This window comes from Daphnia pulicaria, chromosome 1 (genome assembly GCF_021234035.1).
Source record: "Daphnia pulicaria isolate SC F1-1A chromosome 1, SC_F0-13Bv2, whole genome shotgun sequence".
Taxonomy (NCBI): Eukaryota; Metazoa; Arthropoda; class Branchiopoda; order Diplostraca; family Daphniidae; genus Daphnia; species Daphnia pulicaria.
Genome location: NC_060913.1, coordinates 12,416,094 through 12,443,325, shown reverse-complemented (window position 1 = coordinate 12,443,325; position 27,232 = coordinate 12,416,094). Strand labels below are relative to the sequence as shown.

General features: G+C 40.2%; 8 protein-coding genes and 1 long non-coding RNA gene across 17 annotated transcripts in view; 3 read left to right on the top strand and 6 right to left on the bottom strand.

Annotated features, from left to right (window-relative positions):
* The window catches only part of LOC124332025 (structural maintenance of chromosomes protein 2-like), a 324,380-nt gene extending 300,758 nt beyond the window's left edge, over positions 1 to 23,622 (top strand). The window contains exon 11 of the mRNA XM_046788853.1: positions 23,547 to 23,622. The gene's annotated coding sequence lies outside the window, so the exon portion shown is untranslated. The remainder of the gene's footprint in view (positions 1 to 23,546) is intronic.
* Positions 893 to 3,970, top strand: LOC124333384 (kinesin-like protein KIF3A). Its single transcript, XM_046788961.1, has 12 exons — positions 893 to 1,308; positions 1,369 to 1,574; positions 1,645 to 1,835; positions 1,903 to 2,030; positions 2,095 to 2,304; positions 2,376 to 2,550; positions 2,610 to 2,710; positions 2,767 to 2,882; positions 2,943 to 3,360; positions 3,426 to 3,551; positions 3,614 to 3,768; positions 3,839 to 3,970. Exons 1-12 carry the CDS (start codon positions 1,078 to 1,080, stop codon positions 3,846 to 3,848), a joined length of 2,067 nt encoding a protein of 688 aa, XP_046644917.1. The 5' UTR covers positions 893 to 1,077; the 3' UTR covers positions 3,849 to 3,970.
* Positions 4,414 to 10,904, top strand: LOC124335736 (inactive pancreatic lipase-related protein 1-like). 9 transcript variants are annotated; one of them, XM_046789198.1, is made up of 10 exons: positions 4,414 to 4,876; positions 4,937 to 5,934; positions 5,995 to 6,767; positions 6,837 to 6,922; positions 8,406 to 8,562; positions 8,742 to 8,890; positions 9,015 to 9,263; positions 9,544 to 9,753; positions 9,837 to 10,011; positions 10,130 to 10,904. In XM_046789198.1, exons 4-10 carry the CDS (start codon positions 6,841 to 6,843, stop codon positions 10,185 to 10,187), a joined length of 1,080 nt encoding a protein of 359 aa, XP_046645154.1. In that variant the 5' UTR covers positions 4,414 to 4,876; positions 4,937 to 5,934; positions 5,995 to 6,767; positions 6,837 to 6,840; the 3' UTR covers positions 10,188 to 10,904. The 9 variants fall into 9 exon arrangements, 4 of the variants coding, with proteins under 4 accessions (XP_046645154.1, XP_046645158.1, XP_046645145.1 ...); XM_046789202.1 differs by adding an exon at positions 7,222 to 7,707 and having other exon boundaries at positions 5,995 to 6,922; XM_046789189.1 differs by having other exon boundaries at positions 5,995 to 6,922.
* On the bottom strand, positions 10,950 to 12,907 carry LOC124336138 (pancreatic lipase-related protein 2-like). Its single transcript, XM_046789824.1, has 8 exons — positions 12,655 to 12,907; positions 12,509 to 12,584; positions 12,295 to 12,437; positions 12,093 to 12,210; positions 11,859 to 11,995; positions 11,534 to 11,761; positions 11,277 to 11,442; positions 10,950 to 11,159 (listed from the first exon to the last, which is right to left on the bottom strand). Exons 1-8 carry the CDS (start codon positions 12,728 to 12,730, stop codon positions 11,102 to 11,104), a joined length of 1,002 nt encoding a protein of 333 aa, XP_046645780.1. The 5' UTR covers positions 12,731 to 12,907; the 3' UTR covers positions 10,950 to 11,101.
* Positions 12,995 to 14,700, bottom strand: LOC124336205 (pancreatic lipase-related protein 3-like). The gene is made up of 8 exons (XM_046789920.1): positions 14,530 to 14,700; positions 14,401 to 14,467; positions 14,196 to 14,338; positions 14,012 to 14,129; positions 13,802 to 13,938; positions 13,529 to 13,741; positions 13,271 to 13,439; positions 12,995 to 13,175 (listed from the first exon to the last, which is right to left on the bottom strand). Exons 1-8 carry the CDS (start codon positions 14,597 to 14,599, stop codon positions 13,118 to 13,120), a joined length of 975 nt encoding a protein of 324 aa, XP_046645876.1. The 5' UTR covers positions 14,600 to 14,700; the 3' UTR covers positions 12,995 to 13,117.
* Positions 14,877 to 16,704, bottom strand: LOC124335909 (pancreatic lipase-related protein 3-like). Its single transcript, XM_046789403.1, has 8 exons — positions 16,405 to 16,704; positions 16,274 to 16,340; positions 16,063 to 16,205; positions 15,879 to 15,996; positions 15,669 to 15,805; positions 15,402 to 15,608; positions 15,152 to 15,320; positions 14,877 to 15,062 (listed from the first exon to the last, which is right to left on the bottom strand). Exons 1-8 carry the CDS (start codon positions 16,649 to 16,651, stop codon positions 15,005 to 15,007), a joined length of 1,146 nt encoding a protein of 381 aa, XP_046645359.1. The 5' UTR covers positions 16,652 to 16,704; the 3' UTR covers positions 14,877 to 15,004.
* On the bottom strand, positions 16,742 to 19,545 carry LOC124337497 (pancreatic lipase-related protein 3-like). Its single transcript, XM_046791509.1, has 6 exons — positions 19,509 to 19,545; positions 17,773 to 17,814; positions 17,525 to 17,679; positions 17,250 to 17,462; positions 17,009 to 17,177; positions 16,742 to 16,935 (listed from the first exon to the last, which is right to left on the bottom strand). The coding sequence occupies exons 3-6, from the start codon at positions 17,601 to 17,603 to the stop codon at positions 16,878 to 16,880; spliced, it is 519 nt and encodes a 172-aa protein (XP_046647465.1). The 5' UTR covers positions 17,604 to 17,679; positions 17,773 to 17,814; positions 19,509 to 19,545; the 3' UTR covers positions 16,742 to 16,877.
* LOC124336305 (pancreatic triacylglycerol lipase-like) lies at positions 18,434 to 20,410 on the bottom strand. Its single transcript, XM_046790061.1, has 8 exons — positions 19,953 to 20,410; positions 19,808 to 19,865; positions 19,608 to 19,750; positions 19,360 to 19,540; positions 19,227 to 19,297; positions 18,968 to 19,150; positions 18,735 to 18,891; positions 18,434 to 18,657 (listed from the first exon to the last, which is right to left on the bottom strand). The coding sequence occupies exons 1-8, from the start codon at positions 20,026 to 20,028 to the stop codon at positions 18,600 to 18,602; spliced, it is 927 nt and encodes a 308-aa protein (XP_046646017.1). The 5' UTR covers positions 20,029 to 20,410; the 3' UTR covers positions 18,434 to 18,599.
* Positions 23,623 to 24,273: 651 nt separating the features above from the next.
* LOC124337614 lies at positions 24,274 to 26,033 on the bottom strand. Its single transcript, XR_006917439.1, has 4 exons — positions 26,019 to 26,033; positions 25,488 to 25,944; positions 24,661 to 24,950; positions 24,274 to 24,591 (listed from the first exon to the last, which is right to left on the bottom strand). It is a non-coding gene; the product is annotated as an uncharacterized LOC124337614 (long non-coding RNA).
* Positions 26,034 to 27,232: the final 1,199 nt, after the last annotated feature.

Genomic DNA, 27,232 nt, shown 5'->3' with positions numbered 1-27,232 from the left:
TCGCAGCAGCAGCAGGAGCGCAGACTTGTTCTTTGATGTGCAGCTGCCACTGTTGGTCGACCGTGAATCGACTCTGCCGCTTTTATTCTCCAATCCCGATAACCGCTTTTCCCATCTTCCAGCGTTCACGTTCGTATCTCTCCGCTCATTTCTCGTGAAGTTTGGCGGAGCCCCCCCCCCCCCCCCCCCCCCAAACAACGCTTTTTTCCACCTCATGAACAGCACCCGGGAAACGGCAGTCACCTGGTGAACCAAAGAGGCTCACGCAGGCAACAACAGGGACCCCTAAAAAAGATAATTGTAATACACGGGCGATGAAGGAAGAAGCTATAAGCTTTATTATTACACATGTGCACAACTTTTAGTCAATATAATGAATAGACGACATATTCCCGTGACCGAAACTGTACTGTGAACACACACAACATGTACATAACCAATCAACGGTTCGACTTGTTTCTTCTTCCGTCCCGCGATGACGACGACGATCGAGAAAACATATTAGAGAGTCTACAGTGTGCATTATTGTGTTGACATTACTTCCCAGCTCGTGCTCATCGTCCAACCCCCTCGAGGTGCAATAAACGATATCCGTTTTCCCTTCAATGTTGATTCAAGAGATTCTCTCGTATTATTAAACGGCTAATGTACTCACTCGTTTGACTTGGAAAGGGGGACGCCAGGGAACTCATTTGACAAGATTTCCTACCCCAGCAACGTCGTATTGAACCATCAGCCCCAAAGGCGATTTGTGCTGACCGTGATTTCAGGTGAAAGAATATATACGACGACATTGTCGTTCCTTTATTTCCTCCGAGACGACATCCAGCGTTCGTGATTGAACGATTTCATTCCCGCAGAATTGCCACAATATTTCGCTGTCAGATGGCGGCACCGATCAATTACTTCTGAATCTCCCATAGCAACGCAACGTCAACAGTATCGATTAATTTGTCTTCTGCTAGAATCTGGTAGAAACATGCGATTCTCAATTTATTACCAGTGATCTAAAAGGGTGGGGTTTGATCTCATATAGATCTCATTTGAGAATTGCCAGTTATTTTCATGTGCTGGTAAATGATGGACACCAGCTCTATATCCGAAAATGTCAAAGTTGTGGTCAGAGTGAGACCACTGAGCGAAACTGAGAAGACTGCCGGTTACAAAACCGTCGTCAAAGTTGATTCAGTTAATAATACTATTATTCTTCGAGCCCAAAATAATGGTGCTAATGGGACTGGTCAATCGTACAATGATGTGGACAGAAGCTTTGTGTTTGATTCTGTATTCGGACAAGAATCTTCTCAGGTATTGTTGGTTCTTTTTTTAGACTTAAACAATGTTCTTACTACAACATTTCAATCCCAGATGGAAGTCTACAACCATGCTGCAAGACCTCTAGTTCAGAATGTTCTGGAAGGATATAATGGCACAATATTTGCCTACGGGCAAACTGGGACAGGCAAAACATTCACCATGGAGGGCAACCCTCAAGCCCCTGAACTGAGGGGAATCATTCCAAATTCATTTGCACACATCTTTGGCCATATAGCCAAAGAATCAGAAAGAAAAAAGTGTGTAGTAGATAGCTCAATTAAATAATCAGAACTTTTAATTTTATGAATTGGCTGGAATTTTCCGCAGGTTCTTAGTTCGTGTCTCTTACCTTGAAATCTACAATGAAGAAGTCAGGGATTTACTGAGCAAGAACCAAAATGTCCATCTGGAAATCAAAGAAAGGCCCGACGTTGGCGTCTATGTCAAAGATCTGTCTACTTATGTTGTGAATAACGCCGAAGACATGGAGCGTATAATGACGATGGGCAACAAAAATAGTAAGATGCTTCCTTTTATATTTACATTGAATATGTGGTAATCTGTAACTTTGATCGAAACTATCAGGATCGGTGGGTGCTACCCAAATGAACATCCATTCATCGCGTTCTCACGCCATTTTCACTGTTGCCGTCGAGTGCAGCGAGAAAGGAATAGATGGAAACAGCACTCTTCATGTCGGGCGACTTAATCTGGTTTGTAACGCATCATCTTTTGTTCATCGGTTGAGAAGAATTTACGATTATTTTGTCTTGAAAGGTGGACTTGGCTGGAAGTGAACGACAGACCAAAAGTGGAGCTTCAGGTCTTCGACTTCGAGAAGCATCCAAGATCAATTGGTCATTATCTACATTGGGAAATGTAATTTCATCTTTGGCTGATGGCAAGGCCTCTCACGTTCCATACCGCAATTCCAAGCTAACTAGGCTGTTGCAAGATTCTCTAGGTGGAAACGCCAAAACCCTCATGGTATAAAACGTGAATCCTCAACACGTTTTCTAAGTTTAATCATTTGACACCTTGGCACTTGTTGGAGATAGTGCGCAAATATCGGACCCGCATCTTTCAACTTTGATGAAACTTTGAACACACTTCGTTACGCAAGCCGAGCAAAAAATATCAAAAACAAAGCTCGTATCAACGAGGATCCTAAGGATGCGTTGCTCAAGCAATTCCAAAGAGAGATTGAAGAGCTTCGTAGACAGTTGGAAGAAGGTTTGAATATTTAAATGAGAATTATTGTTTGTTGACGTAATCTTATCTAATCCGTACAGTTGGTAGTGCCAGTTCGGACGAAAGTGGCGAAGAAAACTACGAGCTGCGCAAAGATAAGAAACGAAAACCGCGGACGGAGAGTGAACGAGCTGCCATCAAAGTAATCCTATCGTCTATCTGATAAATATTTGGCAACTGAGAATTCATTATTTACAGGCCAAGATTGATGAGGAGCGAAGAATGGTTATGGAAAGTAGCCAACTAGCGGAGGAGGAGCGCAAAAAAGTGGCCCAAACTTTGGCGGAACAAGAGAAAGAATTGCAGACTGCTGCGTAAGTTTCAGCGTCATAGAATTTCAAATAAATCCCCTGTTCAATATCTGTGTCAAACAGGGAAGAAGAAATGCGTCTGAGACAGAAACTAGCTTCACTTGAAAGCAAAGTCATCGTAGGAGGTGAGAATTTGCTTGACAGGGTGGAACAACAGGCCAGTTTGCTAGAGGATGCGAGAAAAGAGCTGGAGAAACGAAAGGCCAAAGAAGATTTGCTGCGCCAACAGTTGCAAGAGAAAGAAGCCGAGCGGATAGATATGGAAGAGCGTTACAGCTCGTTGCAAGAAGAGGTGCAGGGTAAGACGAGAAAACTGCGCAAAGTCTGGACGCTACTTCACTCGTCCAAGAGCGAGATTGAAGATATGAGGCAGGAACATCAGACACAAATGGAACAACTCCTCGAGGGTGTACGACAGCTCTCTAAAGAATTAAAGCTTTCTACTTTGCTCGTCGACGAATACATCCCGGCTGCGTATCAGGTATTCCTCACATTTTGTAATCAAACTCTTGTAAGTTGTCAATGAAATTGCAATGTTGTCATTAGCAAATCATCGAACAACATGTAAACTGGAGTGAAGAGTACGGTGAATGGCAACTGAGAGGCGTGGCCTATGCTGGAAATAACATCAACCAGTACAATTCTCCTCGACGATCTGCCCGCTCCACCTACGTACGTCTTCTTATTACCGAGCTTAGCGATCTGATTTCACTAATGAATTTGGCAATCCACAGAGACCTGAACTGGATCTCAGTTACGTGTATCTCTCATATGACGACATCATTGGCTTATCTGATCCTGTTCGTCCTAAATCAGCGAAAATGAAATCTCGGTCGGCGACCAGTGCGCGCCTTACAGGAAAAGGTGCTCGCACCCCCTCAGCTCAGCGGTAAATCGATTTGTTGACCTCATTGTTCCACTCGACTTAAAAGAAACCAACTAAATCTTGTGCATTTCAGGACAAAATAAAACTTTCCTTGAATACTCGCTAGTCAAAACTACACCCAAATGTGCTACACAACTATAATTTGATATGTCTAACTTTTCAGCTTATGGAACAACTAAATACAACGCAATTGTTCCGTGACAACTAGCAGTGCCTTTTTTATTTGAATTGTCGTCTGTTTACGTAAGTAACACATGGGTTCTAATGAGTTCATTTCTACGTGTCACCTGGCACGTTCACCGTTTGTTGACTTTATCACGCTTATCGTGAATTGTTGTGGAAAACAAATTATAGAGATAAAAACCCCTGGAATATAACGAATTTCATGCTGGAAGATCCCGATTGGTCAACGCAAATTCATTAAAAAAATGTCAACAAATTGTCGATTCATTGTTGGTATACATTAATGACGAAGCATTCTGACATCAGATCAAGAAATTTCGAATTGTCGCTTGTTGCATGATATTTTGTGCGTGTTACATTCGGAAAACTACAAGGTCCCTTGTTTGAACTATAACTGGAAAAATCCACCAATAGGAATTGGCTTATGCAATTGTTTTGACGTCATGATGCTAAACAGCAACTTTCCTTCAAGGGCTTCCATTCCAAATCCATCATGGCCGACACTACAGAGTACAGACATTTTCTAGCATTCAAAGAGTAACATCATAGCACGCTATCAGAAAGATTTCCTTGATACAAATTAGTGTTCTTCCCAATCGTACCCACTTTTAAAATTATTCAGAGAATCTGGTTCGACCAATCAACAATTTAAAATCGGAATACAAATCCTGGTTTTTGTGATTTAACGTTTTTCAATCGACATTCATCGACATTTCAAAAAGGAATGGCTGTATCACAGAAAGTTTCGAACGTTATCATACCAATTGCGGACAAAAAATTGGCTTCCGTTTCCATGTCTCACCTTGTTGATTGTGGTTATTTCTGCAAAGACTTGATTGTTGATGTATTTGTTGCTGTGGAACCGTGGCATTCTCAGAAGTACAGCACTATTTTGGGACAAAACAAAACCTTCCATTAAATTGATAAGGTATGTCCAATTATTTGTTTTTTATCAGGTTTCATTTTCTTATGAAATACTCTGCTGTAGATATTTCCATGGATTACATTAGAGGCCCTGATGCCCGTTTCAGGGTTCCATCATTCAATGGATGTGTGAAATCAGCCTCCAGTAGGCCTAACAGAATGTTGTCTCTAAACAACTATGGGTTTGATGACTTAACATTTCATGTGAAAAAAGGATTGGATCCTGGTACAAAGCTCTTTCAGGCTCCACCTTTTGTTGTTGGCGGTTTTGTTGGCAGCAAAAGTTGTGAACAAAAAAGTATATGTATATCGTTTAATTTCAAGGATATGTTTGAAAGTTTAATGGACACAGTGATACCTAATGTCAAATCATCTAATCATACTCAAACTAAACTATTTGGTGAAAAGTATTGTCAGAAACAGACAGTGACTATTCCTAATAGTTGTGCGAAAACGAAAACATCGCCAAGTAAAAGTGAATATCTACCACCAAACGTAGTGATATCGTCCCCCGCAGTGACGCAAGCCGTATCTGTTTCATCACCTACTATGCCGAATCAGCAAGAAAATCAACTGAGTCCTGCCCCTTGCCGGACCGTTAGTGAAAGCTCGGAAAGCAGTTGGGCTAGTGTGAGTCCGGAAGCGAATCAAGATGTGCTCTTATCTAATCCATGGCTGAGAAACATTGTGGTTTGTGTTGGCGACAGCGACGATTCTGATGAATCTGACTCAGATTGGGACTGCGTCGAGGATTTCCAAAGCGAAAACGGCGAAGTTATTAGTGACTTTAAATGGAACGGTGATTCACTATCTCCAATTTCGTCACCCGTTAGTCAGACGCCCCCAGTGCCTGCTGCTGCCTTGGACGACTACGACAGCGACGAGAGTGATGGTGTGTTGATCTCTTGCGGAAGCGGGTACGTTTTTGACGATGAGGAGGAAGCCAGAGAACGCAAACTGTCTGAGGAGCGTATCCAGGATGCTAATCGCAGATGGGATCGAAATTTGTCGACAGCTGTCGACGAAACGGACGGAATTCGGAAAACCAGTCGATCCAAGCAGGTACTTGGAAGATGTCTGTTGATTTGTTGCTCTTCTATTAAATTCTTTATTCGATTATAGGTTCATTTCCCTGTCGATAGCAAACTCACTCGCATCCGTCCAATGCTCACCTGGACCCACGCTCATCGAGCTGCCCGTAAAGGGGATTGGGAGAGGTTTGCTCGTGATGCAGACCGATTCCGGGAAAGAATTGACTCTACTGCTGCCATTCTAGCCCCTATTCTCGATCCATCGCATCGCGATCGTGTTCGCCGGAGAAACCTAAAATACGATGCCGATCATTCAGACGCGAGCCATTTGAAATGAATGTTGGCGTTGTAAGGTATCTCCCGATGCTGCACATATATCTAATATTAAAACTCGAACAGCAATTGTACATTTCTTATTTCCTTTACGAAAAATTGAAATATGCAATTCTTGTATTATTATGTGTAGGACCATTTTTGGAATTTGATTCCAACCCCATTCAGATTCCTAATGTTTCTACGCATCTTGAAAACCCCGCACTCTTATGAAACAAACTAAACATGTTATGGAATTTCTTCACCTTCCGAATTTAGCTTCTGTAATAGAGAAAAAGAAAAAAACAAGTATCAGAAAAAAAAAATACGAAAAAACCTGTATTTATTTCAAATGTTTTCCATTTGGGTCAAATCATCTAAACCTTGACCTTAATGATTCTCCTTTTTCTAGATTTGTGATTCCCAAGTGATTTGTCAAAAGGTCTGTCGATTTCAAAATTTGAAACTTGTTTGGAATGAAGACCCATGAGAGGGAGGCGGTTCCTTTTAGATTGGACCGTTATTGACAAAAAAAAAAAAGAGAAGAAAACAGTTATTCCCATTTTGGTCGTTTGTTCTGGTGTTCTTCTCTCACTCTTTTTATTTCTTATCCAACCCCAGACAGATGGTTTTTGAATGCATTTCTAGCATGAGGGGAATTACGTACGAAGAAGTGCACGCACCTGACGCCAAAACTACTTCTCAAGGTGAGTTTTTTTTTCTTCTTTCTTTATGTACGGCGAAAGAAACACGCGCACTAGTCGAATACTGTGCAAAATACCGTGACAAGATGACTTATGGAGACGATTTGAGAAGAGGAGAAAGTAACTGTTAAAAAGAGAAAAAACGTGGTAGTCATTTATTTGTGGACCAGCCAATTCATTCTGACATTTGAAATTGTTTTAATCAAACCAATGACGTAACTGTATGGTGTCTGGTTTCAGCCAACGCTAGACGCCACCGTGATCAACTGATAACGGATGGCGATCTTTTTCTTTTTAAATAGGTTTTTAGTGTTTTTTGCTCCCTCTTCATTACGCGTCGTTTTAACGGCACGCAGGAAGGTGCCGAGTGAGTTCTGGTTGGGAGGACTAGGGAAAAAGAGCCGCTAGTGTGGATGCGTGCCCACCTGAGGCCACTCGACTACTGCCTAGGTACGGAGAGAAAAGAGCGGGCCGTGTGTTAGAGGTTCAGTCTTGTCTCGCCAGTCGTTCTCGATGGCCGTGTATCGAAACAGCTGAAGAAAAATCATCGAAAGAGAGGGAAGCTCACCGGTTCATCTGGTTGATGCCCTCCGCTCTTTCTCTCACCCTACACCCTATATCCCCAAGAACGACAAGGACGTCCTCTCATCACTTTTTATATATGTATCGGATTATTCGACGGCTTTCTTGGGTGTGTGTGTGTACCTGTGTACGGCGATTCTTCGTTGCTCTGTGAATGGTTCTACTCGGATTTATTTGGGCCATATGGTCCGGATTACAGGTTACTTGTAAGTTTTATTTTTCTAATTACTATTTTTAAACGTTGTCCTCTTCTTTTCTTTGAACCCCCCCTTTTTTTTTATTGCCTCAACCTCTCTGGTGCAGCTTCCATACTCCACAGTATACAGGTAAATGGCACAGCGGGAGTCATTTAAATTGCTGATTTAGAGAGAGATCGTTGAGATCACCATTCGTATGTCCTGTTAAGGCGAAACATATTTCGACATTCGCATGTCGCTTTCCAATCATGCTGCTTTTTAAACGTTGCCTATTGATTTCAAGTTCCCCTACTGTATCCAAGTGGTCAGCTACAAGAAGTATGAATGGATAAAAAGAGAGAAGAAGCAAACGTGATTGGAAAGCGGCATAGGGTTCGAGTAAAACCGTCTTTTTACTATCCAATGCCCCTGACCCAGCCAACGGAATTTGCCAAGCCCTTATTGTCCCGACAGTCTGGCCCAAAGCAGAGAAATGTGTAATGGTTTTGCCATTAGATACCACATATGGCGAGAGAGTTACGACTATTATTCAACTGTACTATAAATGGGATCTGACCCAGACATTCGCAGTAAATTGCGTATGCCCTTGTCTTTTCTTTCACAAAGTTTCACTTTCCCTGCCAAGAAAAACAAATTTCCCTTTAGTTTCCCTCCCAAATCTTTTGAATAAGTGACGTGTGCCGTAACGCTTTGAATCTTTGAAACAGTTTTAGCGTTACGTGGCCAAGTCAACCCAGCTACCAGCATTTTTTTCGTTCCTGATTCTGATGGCTGGGTCTATTATCCTGCCGTGATGGATGACCCATCAATGGATCTTCGACCCTCACTCACTCGACGCAACATTCGCTTTTTCCTCTGGACCAGGTAAATTTGATATCAGATTGAAAGACGTAATAGTGTATCCTTCGGCTGCTTCTTCTCTTCACACTATCAGATCAAGAGTGGAAGGTCAAGGTTGATGGACGGAAAAGGAAGAAACTGAATTGACCTTTTCCGCTTGACCGACTGATGAATTTTTTTGGTTTTTTTCTTATCGCCAACAGACAAAATGCACACGTGGCCCGCGAGCTCTTTGTCGACGAGCCTCGGCTCCTCCAACTGTCCACTTATTCGCCGGCCAGGTACACCAAGATACTCTTCCACGGGTTTACTAACGACGTTGTGTCGGAGTTTGTCATCCAGACGCGCAACGGTATTTCAAACCAAAAAATCTTCTTTTCATCTTGTGTCAGATCTTGTCGGATGTGAAGCGCCGCATTTCGTATGCAGAAGGCAACATTTTCCTGATGGCTTTTTATTTTAATGGGTCGTCACAGCGTACCTGTCAGTTGGGGACTACAACGTCATTGGGGTGGATTGGAGTGAATTGGCCCGAGCTCCGTTCTACAACTCTGCAGCAACTAACACACGTGACGTTGGCAAAGCAGCTGCCGGTCTGGTGGATTTCCTCGTTAAAGAAGGGACGCCCATCAACTACATTCACTTGCTGGGATTCAGTCTGGGTGCTCACGCTGCCGGATGGGCTGGAGCAAGTCTCAAAGTCGGTACACTGCCGCGAATAACTGGTACATAGTTTTTCACGATTTTATTTCTTTCTGTATTTGCGGTTCGACCGCCATTCTCTCTGCACTCCAATTTCCGCATACTACGTACTCGTCTATCCGCCCTGTTTTCTTCTTTTTGATTGATATCAATTTCCTTTTGTTTACCCTCACGCATTTCATAAACATTTGTCGCGGTCACGATCTTCAGTGCGTCGTGATGTCTTGCCGACAATCACAAGAGGTTTCTTTATTCTTTTTGTTTTGCTTTATTGCCATCTTTTTTGTTTGTTTTGTTATTCAGCGTTTGATCCGGCGTACCCTGGATTCGATGGGCCTAATGCCCGACGTCGGTTGACCAAGTCGGACGCCAAATTTGTCGACGTCATTCACACGAACGCTCGCACCGGCCTCAGTAATGCGGTCGGCATTGAAACGCCTTTGGGACACGCCGATTTCTATCCCAACGGTGGCTCCCGGATGCCTGGTTGTATCGGTTTCTCTTTTCAAACAAGTGAGGATATATTCCCTTCCGTCAAAAAGTTAATTTGGGATTGCGTGCGAAAAATGTCGGTGATTAATGATGGGATTTGATAGACAAATGCAGTCACGTGCGATCCAGGCAGTACTTTGTGGAATCGATCGTCCAGCCATACGCTTTCGCTGCAGTACCTTGCTCGTCGTACAAAGAATTTTTGAAGGGAAGTTGCGGTAATTGCAGCACCAATTCCACGACGAAATGTGTCTACATGGGTGAATATCTCACAACAAGGTAATTCGATTCTTTCGAATCAAATGAAACAAGTTTTTTTATTATTATTATTTTACGCAAGTCCGTTTGCCTTAATTCTCTTGTTTCGGTACTATTTATTTATGATGCCCTTATTCAGTGCTTCCGGGTTGTATTATCTAAGGACGCGGTCCTTTCGGCCTTACTCGCTGGACTAACGCAGCCCATGAGAGGAGAGACGACGAACGGTTTTTTTTCCCCTTTTTTTTCCTATTATTTCATTTTTTTTCCCGTTTACACTTTCACACATTCACGCATTTTGTTATTCTAGTCATTGACCATGTTAGTAATCTCTCTTCTTTTTTTCCTATTTTTATCTTTTTTTTTTTCTTTCACCGCTGTCATCCGAGCAGAAAGCATTCGGTGACGTAGTGGGGGGCCGTTTGCGCACGTCTGCGTTTCGTTTGCTACTTTTTTTTTTCTACTCATCTTTTCTTTCTCCCGCAAGTGAAGTGTTCGTTTTTTTTCCGAATCCATTCAGGGCTCCCGTTTTGCCATGTCGACGACTGCTCTCCGCACTCTCTATTTTTAAAAGAAAATCTTTACAGACCCGTTCATTTTTTTATGATCGTGTTTTTTAACAAATTGACGAAATGACTATGCAATCTATTCGAGTGCGACAGTTCTTTCCTCTCTCTTGAAACGTGTCACGATTTTTCTGCCACTTGATGTTTTTTTTTTTCCATCTTCAAAAGTGTCCATAAATAAAAATGCCAATCGAGGCCAGTTGCAAAAAAAGAAAAGAAAATCGCGTGCGTGACTCGAGAAATTTTAGGAAATCCCACGAGACTTGCGTCATAGTTGGAATTAAGATCGGGTCAAGCCGTCAACGAAAATCCAGATGTATACGTACGTACAACTCTCGTCAAAGGTACCAAAAAAAAATGAGTGAAGCAAACTCTTTCCTTTTTTGACATGTACCTAACTGTTTATTTGATTTATTCTCCCAGTCGTTTTCTCTCTCGCTCTCCTTTCTTTTTGTGTTCTGTTGTAACAGTTTGTGTTTTGGGACGTTTGGTACGGTACGTTTATCTCCCGCAACGCACGGACTTGTGCAACGGATGGGATTCTTCTACCCCATGGCAAACGGTTCCACATCGTTCGTTATCAAGTAGAAGATGCCTCGGGTTCTATACATGAGAAATAGAATGAGAAATCGCACATTAGTGCGGTAAATAGAAACAGCCGTCGGCTGATTTAATCACAACAAATTAAAAAACTTGGGGAAAGAATTTTTTATTTTTTACGTGACTGGAGTTGGCTCTCCCATCAAAGCTGCGGGGTTGCTGTCACAAAATCCCATTTGATATTCTTCGAGAGAATCGCACTGCAGGGCTTGGAAACCGATCATACTGTTGATGGATTCGTCAAAGTACATCACCGCCCGACTATGGTTGCAGTCTCTCGTTTCAGCTAAAAGAGATTTGAATATTTATTTGTTTTGTTTTTAGGATTAAGAAAGAAGAGAAAGGTAAAGTTTCTTTTTAACATATTTCTGGCTTACCTTCTTGGAAATCTACTTCTTCTTCTGATTTGGTAAACAGACAGCCGGGCTGCTGTTGGCCTCCGTTCGGGTAAAAGTCTGCATGTCCGATGGGTTCTATCATGGACTCCCCACCTTGAATCAGCGACCCACTGTTTGTGTGCACAATATCAACAAAGTCCCCGTCTGTCGGATCCAATCGCGTTTCTGTGTCGTTAACGGAGAACCCAGGGGCGGCCGGATCCAGTCCTTTAAATAACACAGGTAGTGTAGTCAAACATTGGTGCTCATCCCTCGAGTGTCGTCACTTGTCTCGAATTTCCATTGTGTACATTTGCAGACTTACCTGTAATGCGAAATACTTTTCCCGAACCTATTGCGGCTCCGGCACCACCTGCGACGTGAGCCCCCAAGCTGAATCCAATCAAGTGAAACGATTTCAACGACGCACCGGTATTTTCACAGAGAAATTCGACAAATGCTCTGCAATCCGACAAAGAAGGTAGGTTCCGCGTGCATAGAACAAAAACATATTGTTCTGGTAGAACTTAGATATTGCGTCTTGATAATGTTTACGTACCCGATTTCCGATGCGGCCAGTGGAATATTGCGAACAACAATCAATGGGTAGTCGAATCCAGAAGCCAACTCGGTCCAATCGATGGTGATGAAATTGCAGTTCTCACGCCTAAGGAACGCTGTTGTGTTGGGGGGAATTTTTGTCCTTTTAGAGAGCGGGTCTAACAGTTGGCAATGCCGGAGAAAAAAAGAAAAGAGGTTACCATTTTTGGTGGAATTAAAAGTTCCCGGATCGCCGTTATATCCGTGGGCAACCATTTTTGTCGGAAGAAAAGATTTGTAATTCGACTGTTGGAGTGATTCCAAGTCGCCAAGTCTCAGAATTTCAGGCTCGAACGGATTATTCCTATCGTGTTTCGTAGGGGCTAAGAGAATGTACTACTCCCGAAATATGCAAATGTCGTTTCGTTTTATTACCTCGTATACAGGTTGAAAAAGACCGAACTGGCATTGGCGAGATACGAGCCGGGCACTTGGACGGATACATCGCTATCTGAATAGATTTAAAATTAGCATTTATAGCACGAATACTCGTGCCCGTATTACAAACGAATGACAATTACCCATGACGTAGGATCGAACGGGACTTGTTCCAAGAAGAAAGGCGCAGGCTATAAACCAATGCGGGAATGGAGCCATGTTTTTCCCGTGGTCTCTCCCAAAACGTAAGAAATAAGGTCGTGGTTTTTCACTTTATAACACGTAAACAAAATTCAATGTTTACTATTTTACACTGCTTATCGCTTTCTAGACACCCTAATCGTCTGTCTGCCGTTTACTATCTTTTATTTTTGTTTGAATAAAGAAAAACGACGTATTATTTTCTACATTTTGATCAAACAATTTGTTTTGACGGCAGTCATTTCTTATCAATCTAAAAATAGTAGTTCGATTAACGAGTTGTCAAGACTGGTTCAAACTAGTTTATTCGTAGTTGATTTCAACTGAGTTGCTAACATATGCATTTTTAAAGGTATATAATTTTAGTCAACGATTCTATTCTGGTTTTTCAAACTTAAATAGATATTATCCCAAAGCGAACGGTGATGTGTCGCTCGTCGCCAAGTAATAGATGCCTCGAGCTCTGGACAATAAAAAGAATTCGTTAAAGATTGAAAAACGGACGGCGCTAATGATTTTCAATATGTTTTAAAGAAGGAACAGTTTGGGATTGCTTACGATGAAGGAGTTGGATCGCCCATGAGAACGGCTTGATTATCATCGCACAGTCCAGCAACAAAATCCTCCTCTGTTGCACATTCAACAGCCCGGAATCCCACGTCACTTAGGATAGATTCGGCAAAGTAAGTAACCGATCGTCCGTGATCGCAACCACCTCTCCCCTGGGCTACGTTTAAAAAAAAGGTATTATAACAAAACTGAAGTTGTAGCTGACTATCGATTTATGGTGTTTCTTTTACTCCTTTTATTAGGTACCTGTCAATCCAAGGTAATATGCAGAGCAACCAGGTTGAAATTGACCGCCGTTGGGATAAAAGTCAATGTGCCCGATTGGTGGTAAGAAACCTAGCTCGTCGCCCAGTAAAGTGCCTCCGTTTGTGTGGATGATGTCCACAAAGTCACCGTCGGACGGGTCCAATCGCGTGGTCGTGTCGTTGAGTGAGAAAAAAGGCCCAGCCGGATCCAAACCTGCAAGCGAATTTACAGTAAGTTCGGTCTCGATTCATACGATTTCAGTTTTGTGTTAACCAGTGATGCGAGGCACTCTTCCCAAAGTGACTGCCGCTCCTGCACCGCCTACGACGTGAGCCCCGAGGCTATGGCCCATCAAGTGAATGGAGCTAAACGGCGTTCCCGTATTCTTGACGAGAAAGTCAATGAATTGTCTACTCCGACAATTTTTACAATCAGAATTGTTTTATGAAGTAATCGGAAGAATTGGATTTTTGATTTACTGACCCTGTGTGGATCGCTGCTCGGGGTACGTCGCGTTCAACAATCAGAGGATATTCAATACCCGAAGCCAATACGGACCAATCAACTGCTATGACATTGCATGCCTCTCGAGTCAGGTAAGCTTTTTTGAAATCAATTTAATCAAATTGAATTTGTTTAATGATCAAATCTTTTGGAAACGGTTTACCATCTCTTGTGGAATAGGCCGACCTTGGATTAGCGTTCCAGCCATGGGCAAAGATCTTTGTCGGCAATAACGGATCAAAGTAGGACTGTTGAAGCGATTCCAAGTTATCGAGCTCGAGAATTTGAGGTCGAGTCGGATTGAATCTGAAATTGAAATGTACAGTCAAAGGGTACAGACTGCTTAACTAATGACAATTTCTTCTTACGGTGTGAATAGCTCGAATACAACCGTGGTGACGTTCGGTTCCCGTGCTTCTAACGGTTCTTCATATTCTAAGTATTACAAATGTTCAATTACAGAAGTAATCGTGTTTAAAAAAGATTATTTGATTTACTTATGACGTAGGACCAAGTGGGAGCTAATGCGAGCACTAAACAAGTGATTAGCAATTGAAAGGAGCCCATCTTTGGTTGTCGTATCTCTGGAGCTGCAAATATCTGGACTAACTGGAGCAGCACTGCTGATTCAAGACAAACATTCGCCTGCCTCTGCTGCTGATCATATAGGCAAGTAAAATCGAGGTTTGATTGTTGCAAGAGGCGTATTCTCTTAGATAGTGATCGCTCGATAAAATATGTGACGACCATGATAATTATTTGGTCTTGACTATTAGGTTCACATTACTTGACAAAGCAATTCTTATCAGTGTACAAATAGTACTTTGATGAACGAGTTGTCGAGACGGGTTCAAACTAGTTTATTGATGGTTGATTTGAACAAGTTGTCAACAAATGCATTATAAGGTATATATAGTTTTAGTCAAAAGATTATATTTTTTAAAATTGTTTTCCAAACGTAAAAAGTAGAAATTATCCCAAAGCGTATGGTTGTTTGTCGCTCGTTCTCAGGTAATAGATGCCTCGAGCTCTGCATAATAAACAGAAATCGTTAAAGATTGAAAAACGGATGGTGCAACAATTGCAACATTTTTTAAAGGAAAAGTTTGGTTTGTTTACGTCGTTGGGGTTGGATCGCCCATGAAAACGGCTTGATTATCATCACACAGTCCAGCCACAAAATCCTCCTCTGTTGCGCATTCAACAGCTCGGAATCCCACGTCACTTAGGATAGATTCGGTAAAGTAAGTAACTGATCGTCCGTGATCGCAGCCACCTCTCCCCTGGGCTACAATTAAAAAAACGTGAAATAACAAAACTGATGTTCTAGCTGACAGCCCATTTATGGTGTTTCTTTTACTAGGTATACCTGTCAATCCAAGTTCAGAGCACCCAGGTTGAAATTGGCCACCGTTGGGATAAAAGTCAATGTGCCCGATTGGTGGTAAGAAACCTAGCTCGTCGCCCAGTAAAGTGCCTCCATTTGTGTGAATGATATCCACAAAGTCACCGTCGGACGGGTCCAGTCGCGTGTCCGTGTCGTTGAGTGAGAAAAACGGTCCAGCCGGATCCAGACCTGCAAGAGAATTTACAGTAATTTCGGTTTCGGGCAATGCAATTTCAGTTTTGTGTTAACCAGTGATGCGAGGCACTCTTCCCAAAGTGACTGCCGCTCCTGCACCGCCTGCGACGTGAGCCCCGAGGCTATGGCCCATCAAGTGAATGGAGCTAAACGGCGTTTGCGTATTCTCGACGAGGAAATCAATGAACTTTCTACTCCAGCAATTTTTACAATCAGAATTGTTTGATGAAGTAATCGGAAGAATTGGATTTTTGATTTACTGACCCTGTGTGGATCGCTGCTCGGGGTACGTCGCGTTCAACAATCAGAGGATATTCGATACCCGAAGCCAATACGGACCAATCAACTGCTATGAAATTGCATTCCTCTCGATACAGGTAAGCTTTTTAAATGCATTTTATCAAATTTAGTTTGATTTCTGATTCTGATCTCTTAAAAAATGATTTACCATCTCTAGTGGAATACGCCGACATCGGACTACCGTTCCAGCCATGGGCAAAGATCTTTGTCGGCAATGACGGATCAAAGTAGGACTTTTGAAGTAATTCCAAGTTATCGAGCTCGAGAATTTGAGGTCGCGTCGGATTAAATCTGAAATTGAAATGCAAAATCAAAGGTGACTGATCAAACACTGCTGGCTGACTATTTTTTTTTCTTACGGTGTGAATAGCTCGAAGACAACCGTGGTGATGTTCGGTTCCCGTGCTTCCAGTGGTTCTTCATATTCTAAGTATTGAAAATGATTCAATTACATAAGTAATCGTGTTTAAAAAAAGATTATTTGATTTACTTATGACGTAGGACCAAGTGGGAGCTAATGCGAGCACTAAACAAGCGATCAGCAATTGAAAGAAGCCCATCTTTGGTTGTCGTATCTCGGGAGCTGCAAATATCTGGACTAACTGGAGCAGCACTGCTGATTCAAGACAAACATCCGCCTGCCTCTGATCATATAGGCAAGTACAATCGAGGTTTGATTGTTGCAAGAGGCGTATTCTCTTAGATAGTGATCGCTCGATAAAATATGTGACGACCATGATAATTATTTGGTCTTGGCTATTTGGTTCACATTACTTGATAAAACAACGATAACTCTTTTTCTTTTTCAAAATTTTGATATTGTGGGATAATAGAAATTGGCATGATTTTATTTAGAAGCGATTTGAACTAGTTTATAACAAGGTTTCCAAGAAAGTATGTTGCGAAATGTGGAAGGTATACATTCAATTAACGAGGCTATTATTTTTGTATCGATTTAGGGCGTCATCCTAAAGCAAATGGGGCTTTGTCGCTAGTCGCAAGATAATAGACGCCTCGAGCTCTGTTTATAAATAAAACCATAAAACAGGATGTGTATCCCTAATGGGAAATTGCATGCAAATGTAAGTATTTACGATGGAGGAGTTGGGTCGCCCATGAGAACGGACGGATTATTGGCGCACAATCCAGCATCAAAATCGTCCTGCCTTTCGCACTCAACGGCGCGGAAACCTATTTCACTGTTGATGGACTCGACAAAGTAAGTTATTACTCGTGCGTGATCGCAGCCACCTCTTGATTGACCTTTTTGATAGGGTGTCAGCTGTAAAATGAAAGTCATATTTTGATTGGGTTTTTAAAGCTCGTCTTTTCTACCTGTCGATTCCATTTGATTCGCTGTGCATCCAGGTTGAAATTGACCGCCGTTGGGGTAAAAGTCAATATGCCCGATAGGTGGTAAAAAGCCTTGCTGGTCGTGCAACAATGTACCGCCGTTTGTGTGAATGATATCGACAAAGTCACCGTCTGTCGTGTCCAGTCGCGTCTCCGTGTCGTTGAGGGTGAACAAAGGTCCGGCTGGGTCCAATCCTGCCATGCATTTATTTCGGTAATTCGAAATTATGTAAATTAACCAACAAGTTGTTACTTACCGGTGATACGAGGCACTCTTCCTAGACTGACTGCCGCTCCTGCACCGCCTACGACGTGAGCCCCAAGGCTATGACCCATCAAGTGAATTGAGCTAAACGACGTTTCCGTATTCTCGACGAGGAAATCAATGAATTGTCTTTTCCAGCGCAAAAATGTAAGTTTTATTTTGTCATAAACTTTTTTAGTGCTATTGATTTACTGACCCTGTATGCAGAGCAGCCCGTGGAACATCGCGCTCTACGATTATGGGATATTCAATACCTGATGCCAAAACGGACCAATCAATGGCGATGAAATTGCATGCCTCTCGAGTCAGGTAAGCTAATGAAATTTACCCTGTTATTTTTTTATTTTTTTTTGCTGGTATTTCTAAACTTGCCATCTCTGCTAGAATAGGCTGCGCCAGGGGTATCATGCAGGCCGTGAGCGAACATCTTCGTGGGTAATGATGGCTCATAAAATGACTGTTGAAGTGATGTCAAATTGTCGAGTTCCAGGATTTGAGGTTGCGTCGGATTCGATCTAAGTTTCGAAATTGCAATTAACAGTAGTTATGGGAGATTAGTTTTTAATTCGTTATCAGACATTTTTCTTACCGTGTGAAAAGTTCAAAGACTACTGTGCTGACATTCGGTGCAGCTCGCCCCTCGATGGAAGCGCCCATACCTAGACGGAGATGTTTTTACATTGATAACGAAAAAGGAATTCAACTCGGGTATAATTGGTTATTTAATACTTGTGACGTGACACAAAGTAGGAGCAAGAACTAGCACTAAAATTGCGCCCATCGATTGAACAGAGGCCATCTTTTTTTGCGTATTTCTCCAGCAACAATCTCCGCTTACTGAGGTGACACTTTTATTTAACCAAAGCAGCCTTGGCGTAAGTGTATTATTTGATAATTTCGCTTTATATTATCACTTGAAGTTTTTATTTAATGATTGACAAGTGATTGACAGTAACGCACGATAATAACGGGATCTATATTGTATGGAAAAAATAGATAGCCTCAGAATTTCTGAAGTAGAAATTTTTTTTTCTTTAATTTGCGATTCAAAAAATAGTTCTGTTGGCCTATCCCATTGCGAATGGAGACACTTCGTTGGTAGTCAGGTAAAAGGCGCCAATAGCTCTATAACAAAAAAAAATGTTCCACTGAATATAAGTATGTTTAAAATAATCTATGACTGATTGATTAATTATTGTTACGATGTATCGACGTATTCTCCCATTAAAACGGATTCGTTTTCATCGCAGGCGCCAGACAAGTAATTATCCCAGGAATCACAATAAATAGAACGGAATCCTATCTCGGTTGTTATGGATTCAGTAAAATAATCGACAGCTCGGCAGTGGGCGCAGCATCCTGTAAAAGTAAAACCAGTAAGTTTAAGATAAAAGCTTTTTTCTTTAAATATTTTGAACAATTTTTTTTTACAGACCGCTGACACCGTCGCATCCAGGTTGGACAAGTCCGCCATTTGGGAAAAAATCAATGTGGCCGATTGGTACCGTGAAGCGACCTTCCGTGTGGATGATGTCGACGAAATGAGCGTCAGTCGTGTCCAGCCTCCCATCAGTATCTTCTAGCGGATAAAACTCGTCAGTGTGAGAAGGATCCAAACCTGTATTAGTATTTTAGTTATTTTGTACCTTATTTTGCCTTTGGCATTAAATTTAATAAGTACGATTATTGATTACCTGTGATTCTGGCTACCCTCTCTCCAGATGTAACTGCGGCTCCGGCAAACCCAACCACATGCGCCCCAAAACTATTTTAAATATTTAAAGGAAAACTTTTTGAAGGCCGCTAACATCGTAATCGGAGTAATACCTGTGGCCAATAAGGTGAAAATCGTCTAGTGTTGCCCCTTCAGTTACGAGAAAATTGATAAATTTGCCGGTGAGCATTCCAGCTAGCGGCACGTAATTGGTAGAGACATAAGAATAATTCCCTGTTGCCATGGTGGACCAATCGATGGCAATAAAGTTGCAGTCCTGCCGCTCCAAATATCCTTTGAAGTAGGTTGGCATCATATTTTCAATAATCTACATAGATTTCCTGCAATTAAGGTCTATTACCGTCTTTTGTGGGGTAGCTATACGTGGGAGAACCGTTGAGTCCATGAGCAAAGAACTTGGTTTTCAGACTGTTGTTGTAATTGGATTGGTGCAGTAAAGTAGCATTGTCCAGTTCAAGTATTTGAGGCTCATTGGGATTTTCCCTGTTGAAAACTACCGTTTCTTAGGGATGAATGATTTTATTAATAGTTTTTCCATACCTTGTAAACAATTGGAAGTGAATTTCCTCTATTAGTTCCTCGGTTGTTCCTGCTTTCACTTTCAATTGAAAGTTTCTCCATTAATTTCACTTTTCCCCTTTTTTTTAAATTGCGGTAAGCTTTGTAAGTTGAGAAAGGAACTCACCAGAACCAACGCGAGGCAATTCAATTAGCCAAAAAAGGGAACTAACACCCAAAAACCATCTGTTGATAAAAAGCATTCTTTTATTAGTTTATTTATGCTGTTAGGTATTGTGATTTAGGGTAAAATAAAGAATTTTCTAATGAATTTCAAGTTGGTGTTAGACTTCTCGTTACGGCGTCTCGGTAACAGTTGTTATTGACTGAAATAATAAAGTTCAACAAAATGGTAAAGAATTCTTATCAGTAATGGAGAGACGCGATAAGTAGATTGTGTGCATTGACATAATCACATTGGAGACAAAAGAACGAGATCACAGACGGGACACGGGAGATATAAACGCAGCTCCACTTAATCGTCAAATTAATTCGTTTTAGCCTACTTTTCAAATTTATACTTCATTCAAATTTTGTACTTCATGGTTTGACTGTTTGACACACTTTTGCTTGCAGCATGAAGTACAGTATGAAGTATGAAGTAAGCAACTTACCCTTAAGATGTGTATTGTGTAACTTGGGAGCAGACAAAGTTTCCCAAGAGGATTATATTTCTATTTAGTAGGGCATTTAGCCCAAACAAAGCTGTCACATTATTCTTATGCTGCTCTCCAACTATCAATGGCCATCAAAACCTACAGAAAAAAAGAAAGGTTTATCACAGGTAAGGCGCAGTGCAGAGTAACAGGGATAAAGTTAAAAGGGTGATACGTAGAGGTATAGCAGAAGACGATATTTCGTAAACAATCTGGAATCAGTAATCACTAACAGATGAGACATGAGAGAATTTCAAGCTGCCTTCCCCTCACTGAAGAAGCATTATCACCTTAGGGATTTCGTCTGTTTGTTGTGTAATTCTGTGGTGGTGGCTTTTTGTTTGCTTAAGACGATCGAGACACAAATTTGAAGGGGAGAATATTTCGTGAGTATCAACGCCTTTTTTTGTTAGTTCTTTCAATTGAGTGTCAACCATGGTGTCAACGAGCTAGAGCGACGACTAGAGCGGACTTTTTTTTTTATGTTACAGTTAAGTGTTAAACGTTTTTTTTTTTTCTGGCGCTTCTTTTTTCTGACGGAACAATTATCCACTCAGTTTAATTACGTTTACTTTGCACATCTCTAAAGAATTTTCTTAATGCTACTTTTAAAAAGTTTTGGGTGATAACTGTCAGTTTTTGTTACAGCAATAAAGTTCACTTGTTCGATTTTTAATAGTGTTTTTTTTCTACTTCCGGTTTTCTCATTTCAGTCAGTAGTTCAGTAAATATTCATTCGACGCTCAAAATAACTACATATTCGCGATTCTCGTGAAATTTGTGACAAAGTTCATGTATGTTATTGTACGTACGCGTACTTCCGGTTACGAGAATAATCCTGAACTATAGTTCAGGAAAAATCTCGATATTGACGATTTTTAAATTACACCTAATCGACCCCAAATTTCACGGAGATCACGAATATTTGGTTTATTTTGTATGCAGCTCAATGGTTAAGGCACTATCGCTTACTTCCGGTATACTTCCGGAAAATTTGCATAAAACTAGCAAGTGAACTTTGTTCTCTGCATAGAAATTTCAAGATTTCAAGCTTAAAGGAAGCACATAAAAATGCACCGTTCAAGTTATACAAGTAGCTAAAGAACTGAATTGCTTTAAGTTACATCATGGCAGATAACAGAACTGCAGCCCGATAACCAGTGCGGTGAAAACATTTTCGGTACCCTATATATGTAATAGTTTTATTGCAAAGCAGTAATGTTTTTTTACGATCTATAATACCACTAGAATTCAAAAAATCAATGTTGTGTCTTACAAAACTAAATTGCGTTTTGCTTGTTGGGACTTGAAGTGTAAGAGGTGTCCAATAGATGACATAGGTGTTCTTGTTTATCATGTGATGGTGGATTGTTGTGTGGTTGTCAAAAGTTTTCTATTATTTTTATATATTTTCCAATTTTTACATGAAAATTTTTGAATTCATAAGTAAATTCAAGTTTATTTCTGTGCAACTTGTTTGTATGTGATTTATTCCCTATGTGTGTTTGATTACCTTTCATATTTCTTGTTATAACGTGTAGGAAGGAACGCGAAAGGCAACTAGCCAAGTACAAGTAGCCTACCATCAATTCTTTCATTAAAAATTGTCGTTCTATTGAATGCTTCATTCTATTAATGCAGGTAAACACTCATAACAACTTTAACTTTGTCACAATTGTGTGAATTATTACCTCTTTACATTAATCAGATAGTCAGATACCCACATAATCAAGGGTAATAATCATCAGGTTTATTGCAGCAACTCGAAGAATTCACATGAAAAGATGCAGGGCACATACCAACATGTGTTGTATTTTTCTGAATGTTTTACTCAAGCAGTAGAAGCAATTAACTTTAGTTTATTGCATTAATGTTGGAATGTTTATTGAAATATTTCCTTTAGATTCAACATTACTAACTATTTGATGCCAAAGCTAGTTGGAACTCTAACTCAAACACTGATTCTTTTCCACTTTCCTCACAAAATTGTTAGTTGTATTATTTTGTCTTGACCCTCCATACTTGATGTTAGTATTATAGATTGTTAATGTTAAATTAGTTAAGGAGAACGATCCGAAATTGCTAACTAAAGAATTTGTGTATTGTGTCATAGGGAAAGCTGCTGGAGTAATCTAGGCCATAGCATACCCCAATGCTAAGTCAGAAGTACAGGATGCCTTCTGGCTATGTTTTCTAGCTTCCCCAACTTTTGCAGGGGCGAACGTACGTTGACTGGCCGTAACTTACGTAGGCTATGATCTAGGCTATCTAGTGTTCATCCCCACTTGATTCATTTCGTGCCAGCTGGTTGAAAGACGTGAGGAATTCAAATTTAGCTACTGCGTGCTGTCTGCAAGCAAGCAATTCAATTGGCTGTCGCTAGGTGGCGCGAGTGTCTTCAGGGGTCCAAATTCGGCCATTTCGTTCCTTGACGCAGCCGAAGTGGTATGTCGGTCGTGACGTTTCGCATGATGAAAATACAAAGGTATTTTTTGTTAATTTCTTAGGGTTATAAATATTTAATGTTGAATTTCGATGTGTAAATTTACAGATGGTTTCAATGCCACTTTTGTAAAATCATCTAACTCGGACTTGAGTGCCTGTTCATATTGCCGAAATGTCGTGCCTCGTGTGTGTCTTGCTGCCTGTCCCAGTCATACGTCTCGTCCCATGCAAAAGCAAAAGTAATTATTTTTATACAATTTCATACTAAATTACTTTGTTAATATGACTAGAGATCAATTTGCAATTTGAATACCTTGCCAATTCCAACTTCCTTAGTGAAATTTGAGATATTGCAGAGATCTGTTGGACTGCTTAGTTTTGTCTAACTCCTTGTATTCTTTTCCCATGAAGAGTCCTGTGTAACTGTGGACACAATGCCTTTCCCCAATGGTAATTTTTTTATTTTCTTTGATAGGTCCGCTGTTGGTTTGCTTGTTGCAGCCAGATGGTGAAAGGTGTGATGACTAATTGAACCATTGTATGCAGCGTGTCGTTGCAGTGTTATCCAGAAGTAGCTGTTCAGTGTGGCAGTATCCAAAGTAGCCTGAAGCAGCCTGAAGCCTGAAGTTGCCAGTGATATCCGGGTTGTTGACTTGGAAATTTTTCTCTGTTCTCATTTGTGTCTTTAGCTCTATTCTGTGTTATTTTTCTCTGTTCTCATTTGTGTCTTTTGCTCTGCCAGTGGTATCCTGTGTTGCAGTCTTTAAATCTTTCTATCTGTTCTCATTTGTGCGTGTTTTTTTTCTCTACCACTGATTTCCCGTGTGGCTGTTTTGAAATCGTTTCATCTGGTCGTATTTGGCGTTTTTACTTGTGCACATGTGCAGTATACGATTGAGGCAAGTTGTCCTATGACAGGTTTGACTCGGTCGACAACTGCTAGATTAAATTCCGGCTTTCTGCACCAACAAAATAATAACGGCATATGTTATTATCGTGGTTGGGAAAGTCACAGGCCCCCCCTCCCTGGGGGCCATAAAATATATATGTGATTGTGCTTATAAAAAATAAATAGAATATATATATGAAACAATTTTTTTATTTTTTTTTTATTTTCTAATTAAAAAATTACGGGGTAAATGAACATCGCCAATTTTTATCGAAAAAGACTTAGTAAATAAATAATATGGTGGTGGAGTAAATAAATAATATGGTGGTGGAGTAAATAAATATGGTGGTGGTTTATAAAGCGGAAAAATTTAATAAAAATTTGGACAGGTAGTTCGTTAAAATTTAATAATTTTGAAATGCAGATTGTAAAATTTTATAATTTATGTAGGAAAACAGTTTGATTTCATATTTTATTTATTAACAATATTGATATTCGTCATATACATGTGAAGTGCGAACACGTTGAAAGGATAGTTGATCGAATCATAAGGGAAAACTACTTCATAGTCACATTAATTTTTCTCCAAAAATATTGCTATTTCCCATTCGACCAGATGTTAACCAATGGCGGAAACTGTTTACTTAGGGAAAAGGGAGAACATGCATGCACTTTTAATTTGTCTCAATCTGATAACGTATCAGTCTTCAATTTCTGCAACCTCGTCTCAGTTTCACCAATGGATCAAGTAGATGGAACGGCAGCAAACGATTAAACTGAAACGAGAACGAAAAAATCAGTTGCAAGTCATCAATAATAAAATGAAATTAGCCATCAAGCATTACCTTAACGTGTGTACAGGCGGCAAGAGACAAGACGACACATCGACAAAAGGCAGCCGATAAAACATGCCCGACAACCACCAGGCATCATCAATTATTTTGCACCTCGACACGGCAAGGACACCAAGACATCAACATAGGTAAATAACACATTGAAGTATGTTGAACTGAATGTCTGCACAAGCTCCATTTCAAGACATCTCAACTGGAAAATGACTGCAAAACCGCTGCTCACACCATGAACGCTGCATCAACACCATTGGCAGCTCCAACATCAAACCAACCAAAAAATCCTATAAATCAAAGATTAACAATGAACCACTTACTTTTTAAATACAAAATAGGGCAAATTTCTGTTTCATAATAAAATTTTTTTTAATTCTATTGAGCAAATCTTTTCACAAAAGCTCTTATGTGGAAACATAAGGTTCTTGTAAAACATCATCTAAATCAAGAATTCAATGTCTAACCCAATTTCTCACAAAAAACACATGTGTAGCACACATACTTTTCACATACTCTCATTAAGGCAAAATGCTAACCCACTCGAGTTTTCTAACAAGTTAAGTGCATGACTGCAAAAGCTCTTGGCATGACTCAACTAGAAATTGAAACAATTTGAAAAACAAAACCCAATGAAGCTCAGACTTTACTACTCAGCGGTTAATAGAATAGTAAAACTCAATTACTACTTAAAAAAAAACTCGCAAAATTTTAATTCACAAACAAAGTCTTGAATTGAAAAGTTAGGCAACATAATTACTAACATAACCAGTTAACCACACACAAAATTACATTTGATAAAATTAAAGAATAAAAGATGGAATTACCATGTGTGTGGTGAAAAATGTCACGTAAGAAAGTACCCAGCAAGGACAATATTCAACCTTCTCGGACAGCGTCTCGACAACAAAAGAAATACTGCTTAGTCAGTCGTCTCAGGACTTTGACAGTTTGGTCTTTGACAGTTTGATGACCCACCCCCCTACATCCCTCTGGAAACCCACACTAGAGTTGAATAGTTCAATCCCTAAACACACTGAAATATTTAGCCACCTAATGACAGCCCTTAGAATCCAAGGACGGAAAAAAACAAAATATTTTTCCTCTCCGTGAAATACATTAAGTAGATAGAAAAAAAGCAATTATCAAAAATTAACAAATGAGCTTTGTTGGTGGAATAGTTATCGTCAGTCATCACCAAAAAGAGAGGAGGCTTGGAAGTTTTCACACGTGAAGGAAAATGATGAATATCGAACTTGTTAAGCAGTAATAGATGCCCATAATCTAGAATTTCGAGTAGAAACAAAATGAGTACAAAAATAAACTGTGCAAGCACTAGAATCAGTAAAGTAACTTACACTTAAAATGGCGTTGAATTCATTCATAAACACTAATAAAAGGACGAAGAAACATGGAAGAAAACATCCAGAACTTTCGACATGTGCCAGAAACCAATGCAATGCGGCTAATACAATTAAATCTACTACAACGAAGTAGCTGATTAATGCTTCTCACTTGGGACATGTTGTCAGATTTCAGAAGTATAATAAATGTTATGATGGGATTGTAATTGTTTACTTAATTATATATTAATCATATTGTAGCGGTTTTATATTAAGTTATCAGGAAGTGTTTTCATTGAAACACTCGTAAAAAAATTATATCAAGCATCCTTTAAGACGTTTGACTATCCGACATTTGGAGAACGACATCCTTACTTCCACGATCCATAATTGCAATTAACACTTTAATTGTAATTATATAACCCGCATCGCTCGACCATGTCATGAAGATCAGTACTTGATCTGATCTTCATGACGAATGCACATGTCTTCAAGGATACAAGATCGGATATGTCTAAATTAATAGTAGTAAACCGGCTCTTTAAGTACGGATTTCTTTATAAATTTAGCTAACACCTGAAGCGTCACAAGAATGCGATTTACATTAAAACCACTTCATTTATAAAATATTAAGATATAGTTTATAACGCGCAATGGTTTCTTACCTAAAGTTCATTTTTTTGTTTCATGAATATGTGCTTAGTTTACTTATGTTGTAGTTGTAATACGACAAAAGGCTATATTGCGTAGGTTTCTTTGATTACGAGTAAAAACCCTTGCGGATATTGTCTTCCGAGACACAAATGGCGGAAAATTTGTGGGGGGGGGGGATTCGGCAAATTTGTTCTACCATCTGTCTAAACAAATGGCTAGTAAAAATCTCAGGACAAACTCAAAATTCTTCTTTTTTGTCCGATATACAAACTGGTACCGAGGAAATTTAATAGCCCCTCAAACTGTGCGTTAAAGAATAACTGAGTGCCTAGATAAAGAGGTGCGTATAAATTTCGGGTTCTTGAAAGGATTAACCCATTCTAATGAAACCTATTAGCAAAAATTAATTCTTCTCACATTTTTAACATAACAAGTTCGGTCTTTGTTTGATTGGTAGGCTAGTAAAACTTAGTACCGTGAACTCCAAACTCGTCAAGCTTTCCAAATGGTTGACCGGGTTGACCTCAGGAATTACAACATTTTTCTGGATCTATTAGCGGAGCGGAATTAGAGGA

Coding starts and splice junctions, on each gene's coding strand:
- LOC124335736 (XM_046789198.1), top strand. CDS start 6,841: ATGGTTTTTGAATGCATTTCTAGCATGAGGGGAATTACGTACGAAGAA. Junction 9,264..9,543: donor TACACTGCCGCGAATAACTG/GTACATAGTTTT, acceptor TTTGTTATTCAG/CGTTTGATCCGGCGTACCCT. Junction 9,754..9,836: donor CGGTTTCTCTTTTCAAACAA/GTGAGGATATAT, acceptor GGGATTTGATAG/ACAAATGCAGTCACGTGCGA.
- LOC124335909 (XM_046789403.1), bottom strand. CDS start 16,651: ATGGTCGTCACATATTTTATCGAGCGATCACTATCTAAGAGAATACGC. Junction 16,206..16,273: donor GTCTTCGAGCTATTCACACC/GTAAGAAAAAAA, acceptor TTTCAATTTCAG/ATTTAATCCGACGCGACCTC. Junction 15,997..16,062: donor GGCGTATTCCACTAGAGATG/GTAAATCATTTT, acceptor GCATTTAAAAAG/CTTACCTGTATCGAGAGGAA.
- LOC124336305 (XM_046790061.1), bottom strand. CDS start 20,028: ATGCTTTTTATCAACAGATGGTTTTTGGGTGTTAGTTCCCTTTTTTGG. Junction 19,866..19,952: donor ATTGCCTCGCGTTGGTTCTG/GTGAGTTCCTTT, acceptor TTCAATTGAAAG/TGAAAGCAGGAACAACCGAG. Junction 19,298..19,359: donor TTTCACCTTATTGGCCACAG/GTATTACTCCGA, acceptor TATTTAAAATAG/TTTTGGGGCGCATGTGGTTG.
- LOC124336138 (XM_046789824.1), bottom strand. CDS start 12,730: ATGGCTCCATTCCCGCATTGGTTTATAGCCTGCGCCTTTCTTCTTGGA. Junction 12,585..12,654: donor CGTTCGATCCTACGTCATGG/GTAATTGTCATT, acceptor AAATCTATTCAG/ATAGCGATGTATCCGTCCAA. Junction 12,211..12,294: donor TTTTAATTCCACCAAAAATG/GTAACCTCTTTT, acceptor CCAACACAACAG/CGTTCCTTAGGCGTGAGAAC.
- LOC124333384 (XM_046788961.1), top strand. CDS start 1,078: ATGATGGACACCAGCTCTATATCCGAAAATGTCAAAGTTGTGGTCAGA. Junction 1,309..1,368: donor TCGGACAAGAATCTTCTCAG/GTATTGTTGGTT, acceptor TTTCAATCCCAG/ATGGAAGTCTACAACCATGC. Junction 2,305..2,375: donor GAAACGCCAAAACCCTCATG/GTATAAAACGTG, acceptor TGTTGGAGATAG/TGCGCAAATATCGGACCCGC.
- LOC124337497 (XM_046791509.1), bottom strand. CDS start 17,603: ATGGGTCATAGCCTTGGGGCTCACGTCGTAGGCGGTGCAGGAGCGGCA. Junction 17,463..17,524: donor AAGAGTGCCTCGTATCACCG/GTAAGTAACAAC, acceptor AATGCATGGCAG/GATTGGACCCAGCCGGACCT. Junction 17,178..17,249: donor GAATCAAATGGAATCGACAG/GTAGAAAAGACG, acceptor CCTATCAAAAAG/GTCAATCAAGAGGTGGCTGC.
- LOC124336205 (XM_046789920.1), bottom strand. CDS start 14,599: ATGGGCTCCTTTCAATTGCTAATCACTTGTTTAGTGCTCGCATTAGCT. Junction 13,742..13,801: donor AAGAGTGCCTCGCATCACTG/GTTAACACAAAA, acceptor ATTCGCTTGCAG/GTTTGGATCCGGCTGGGCCT. Junction 13,176..13,270: donor GGCGATCCAACTCCTTCATC/GTAAGCAATCCC, acceptor TTTATTGTCCAG/AGCTCGAGGCATCTATTACT.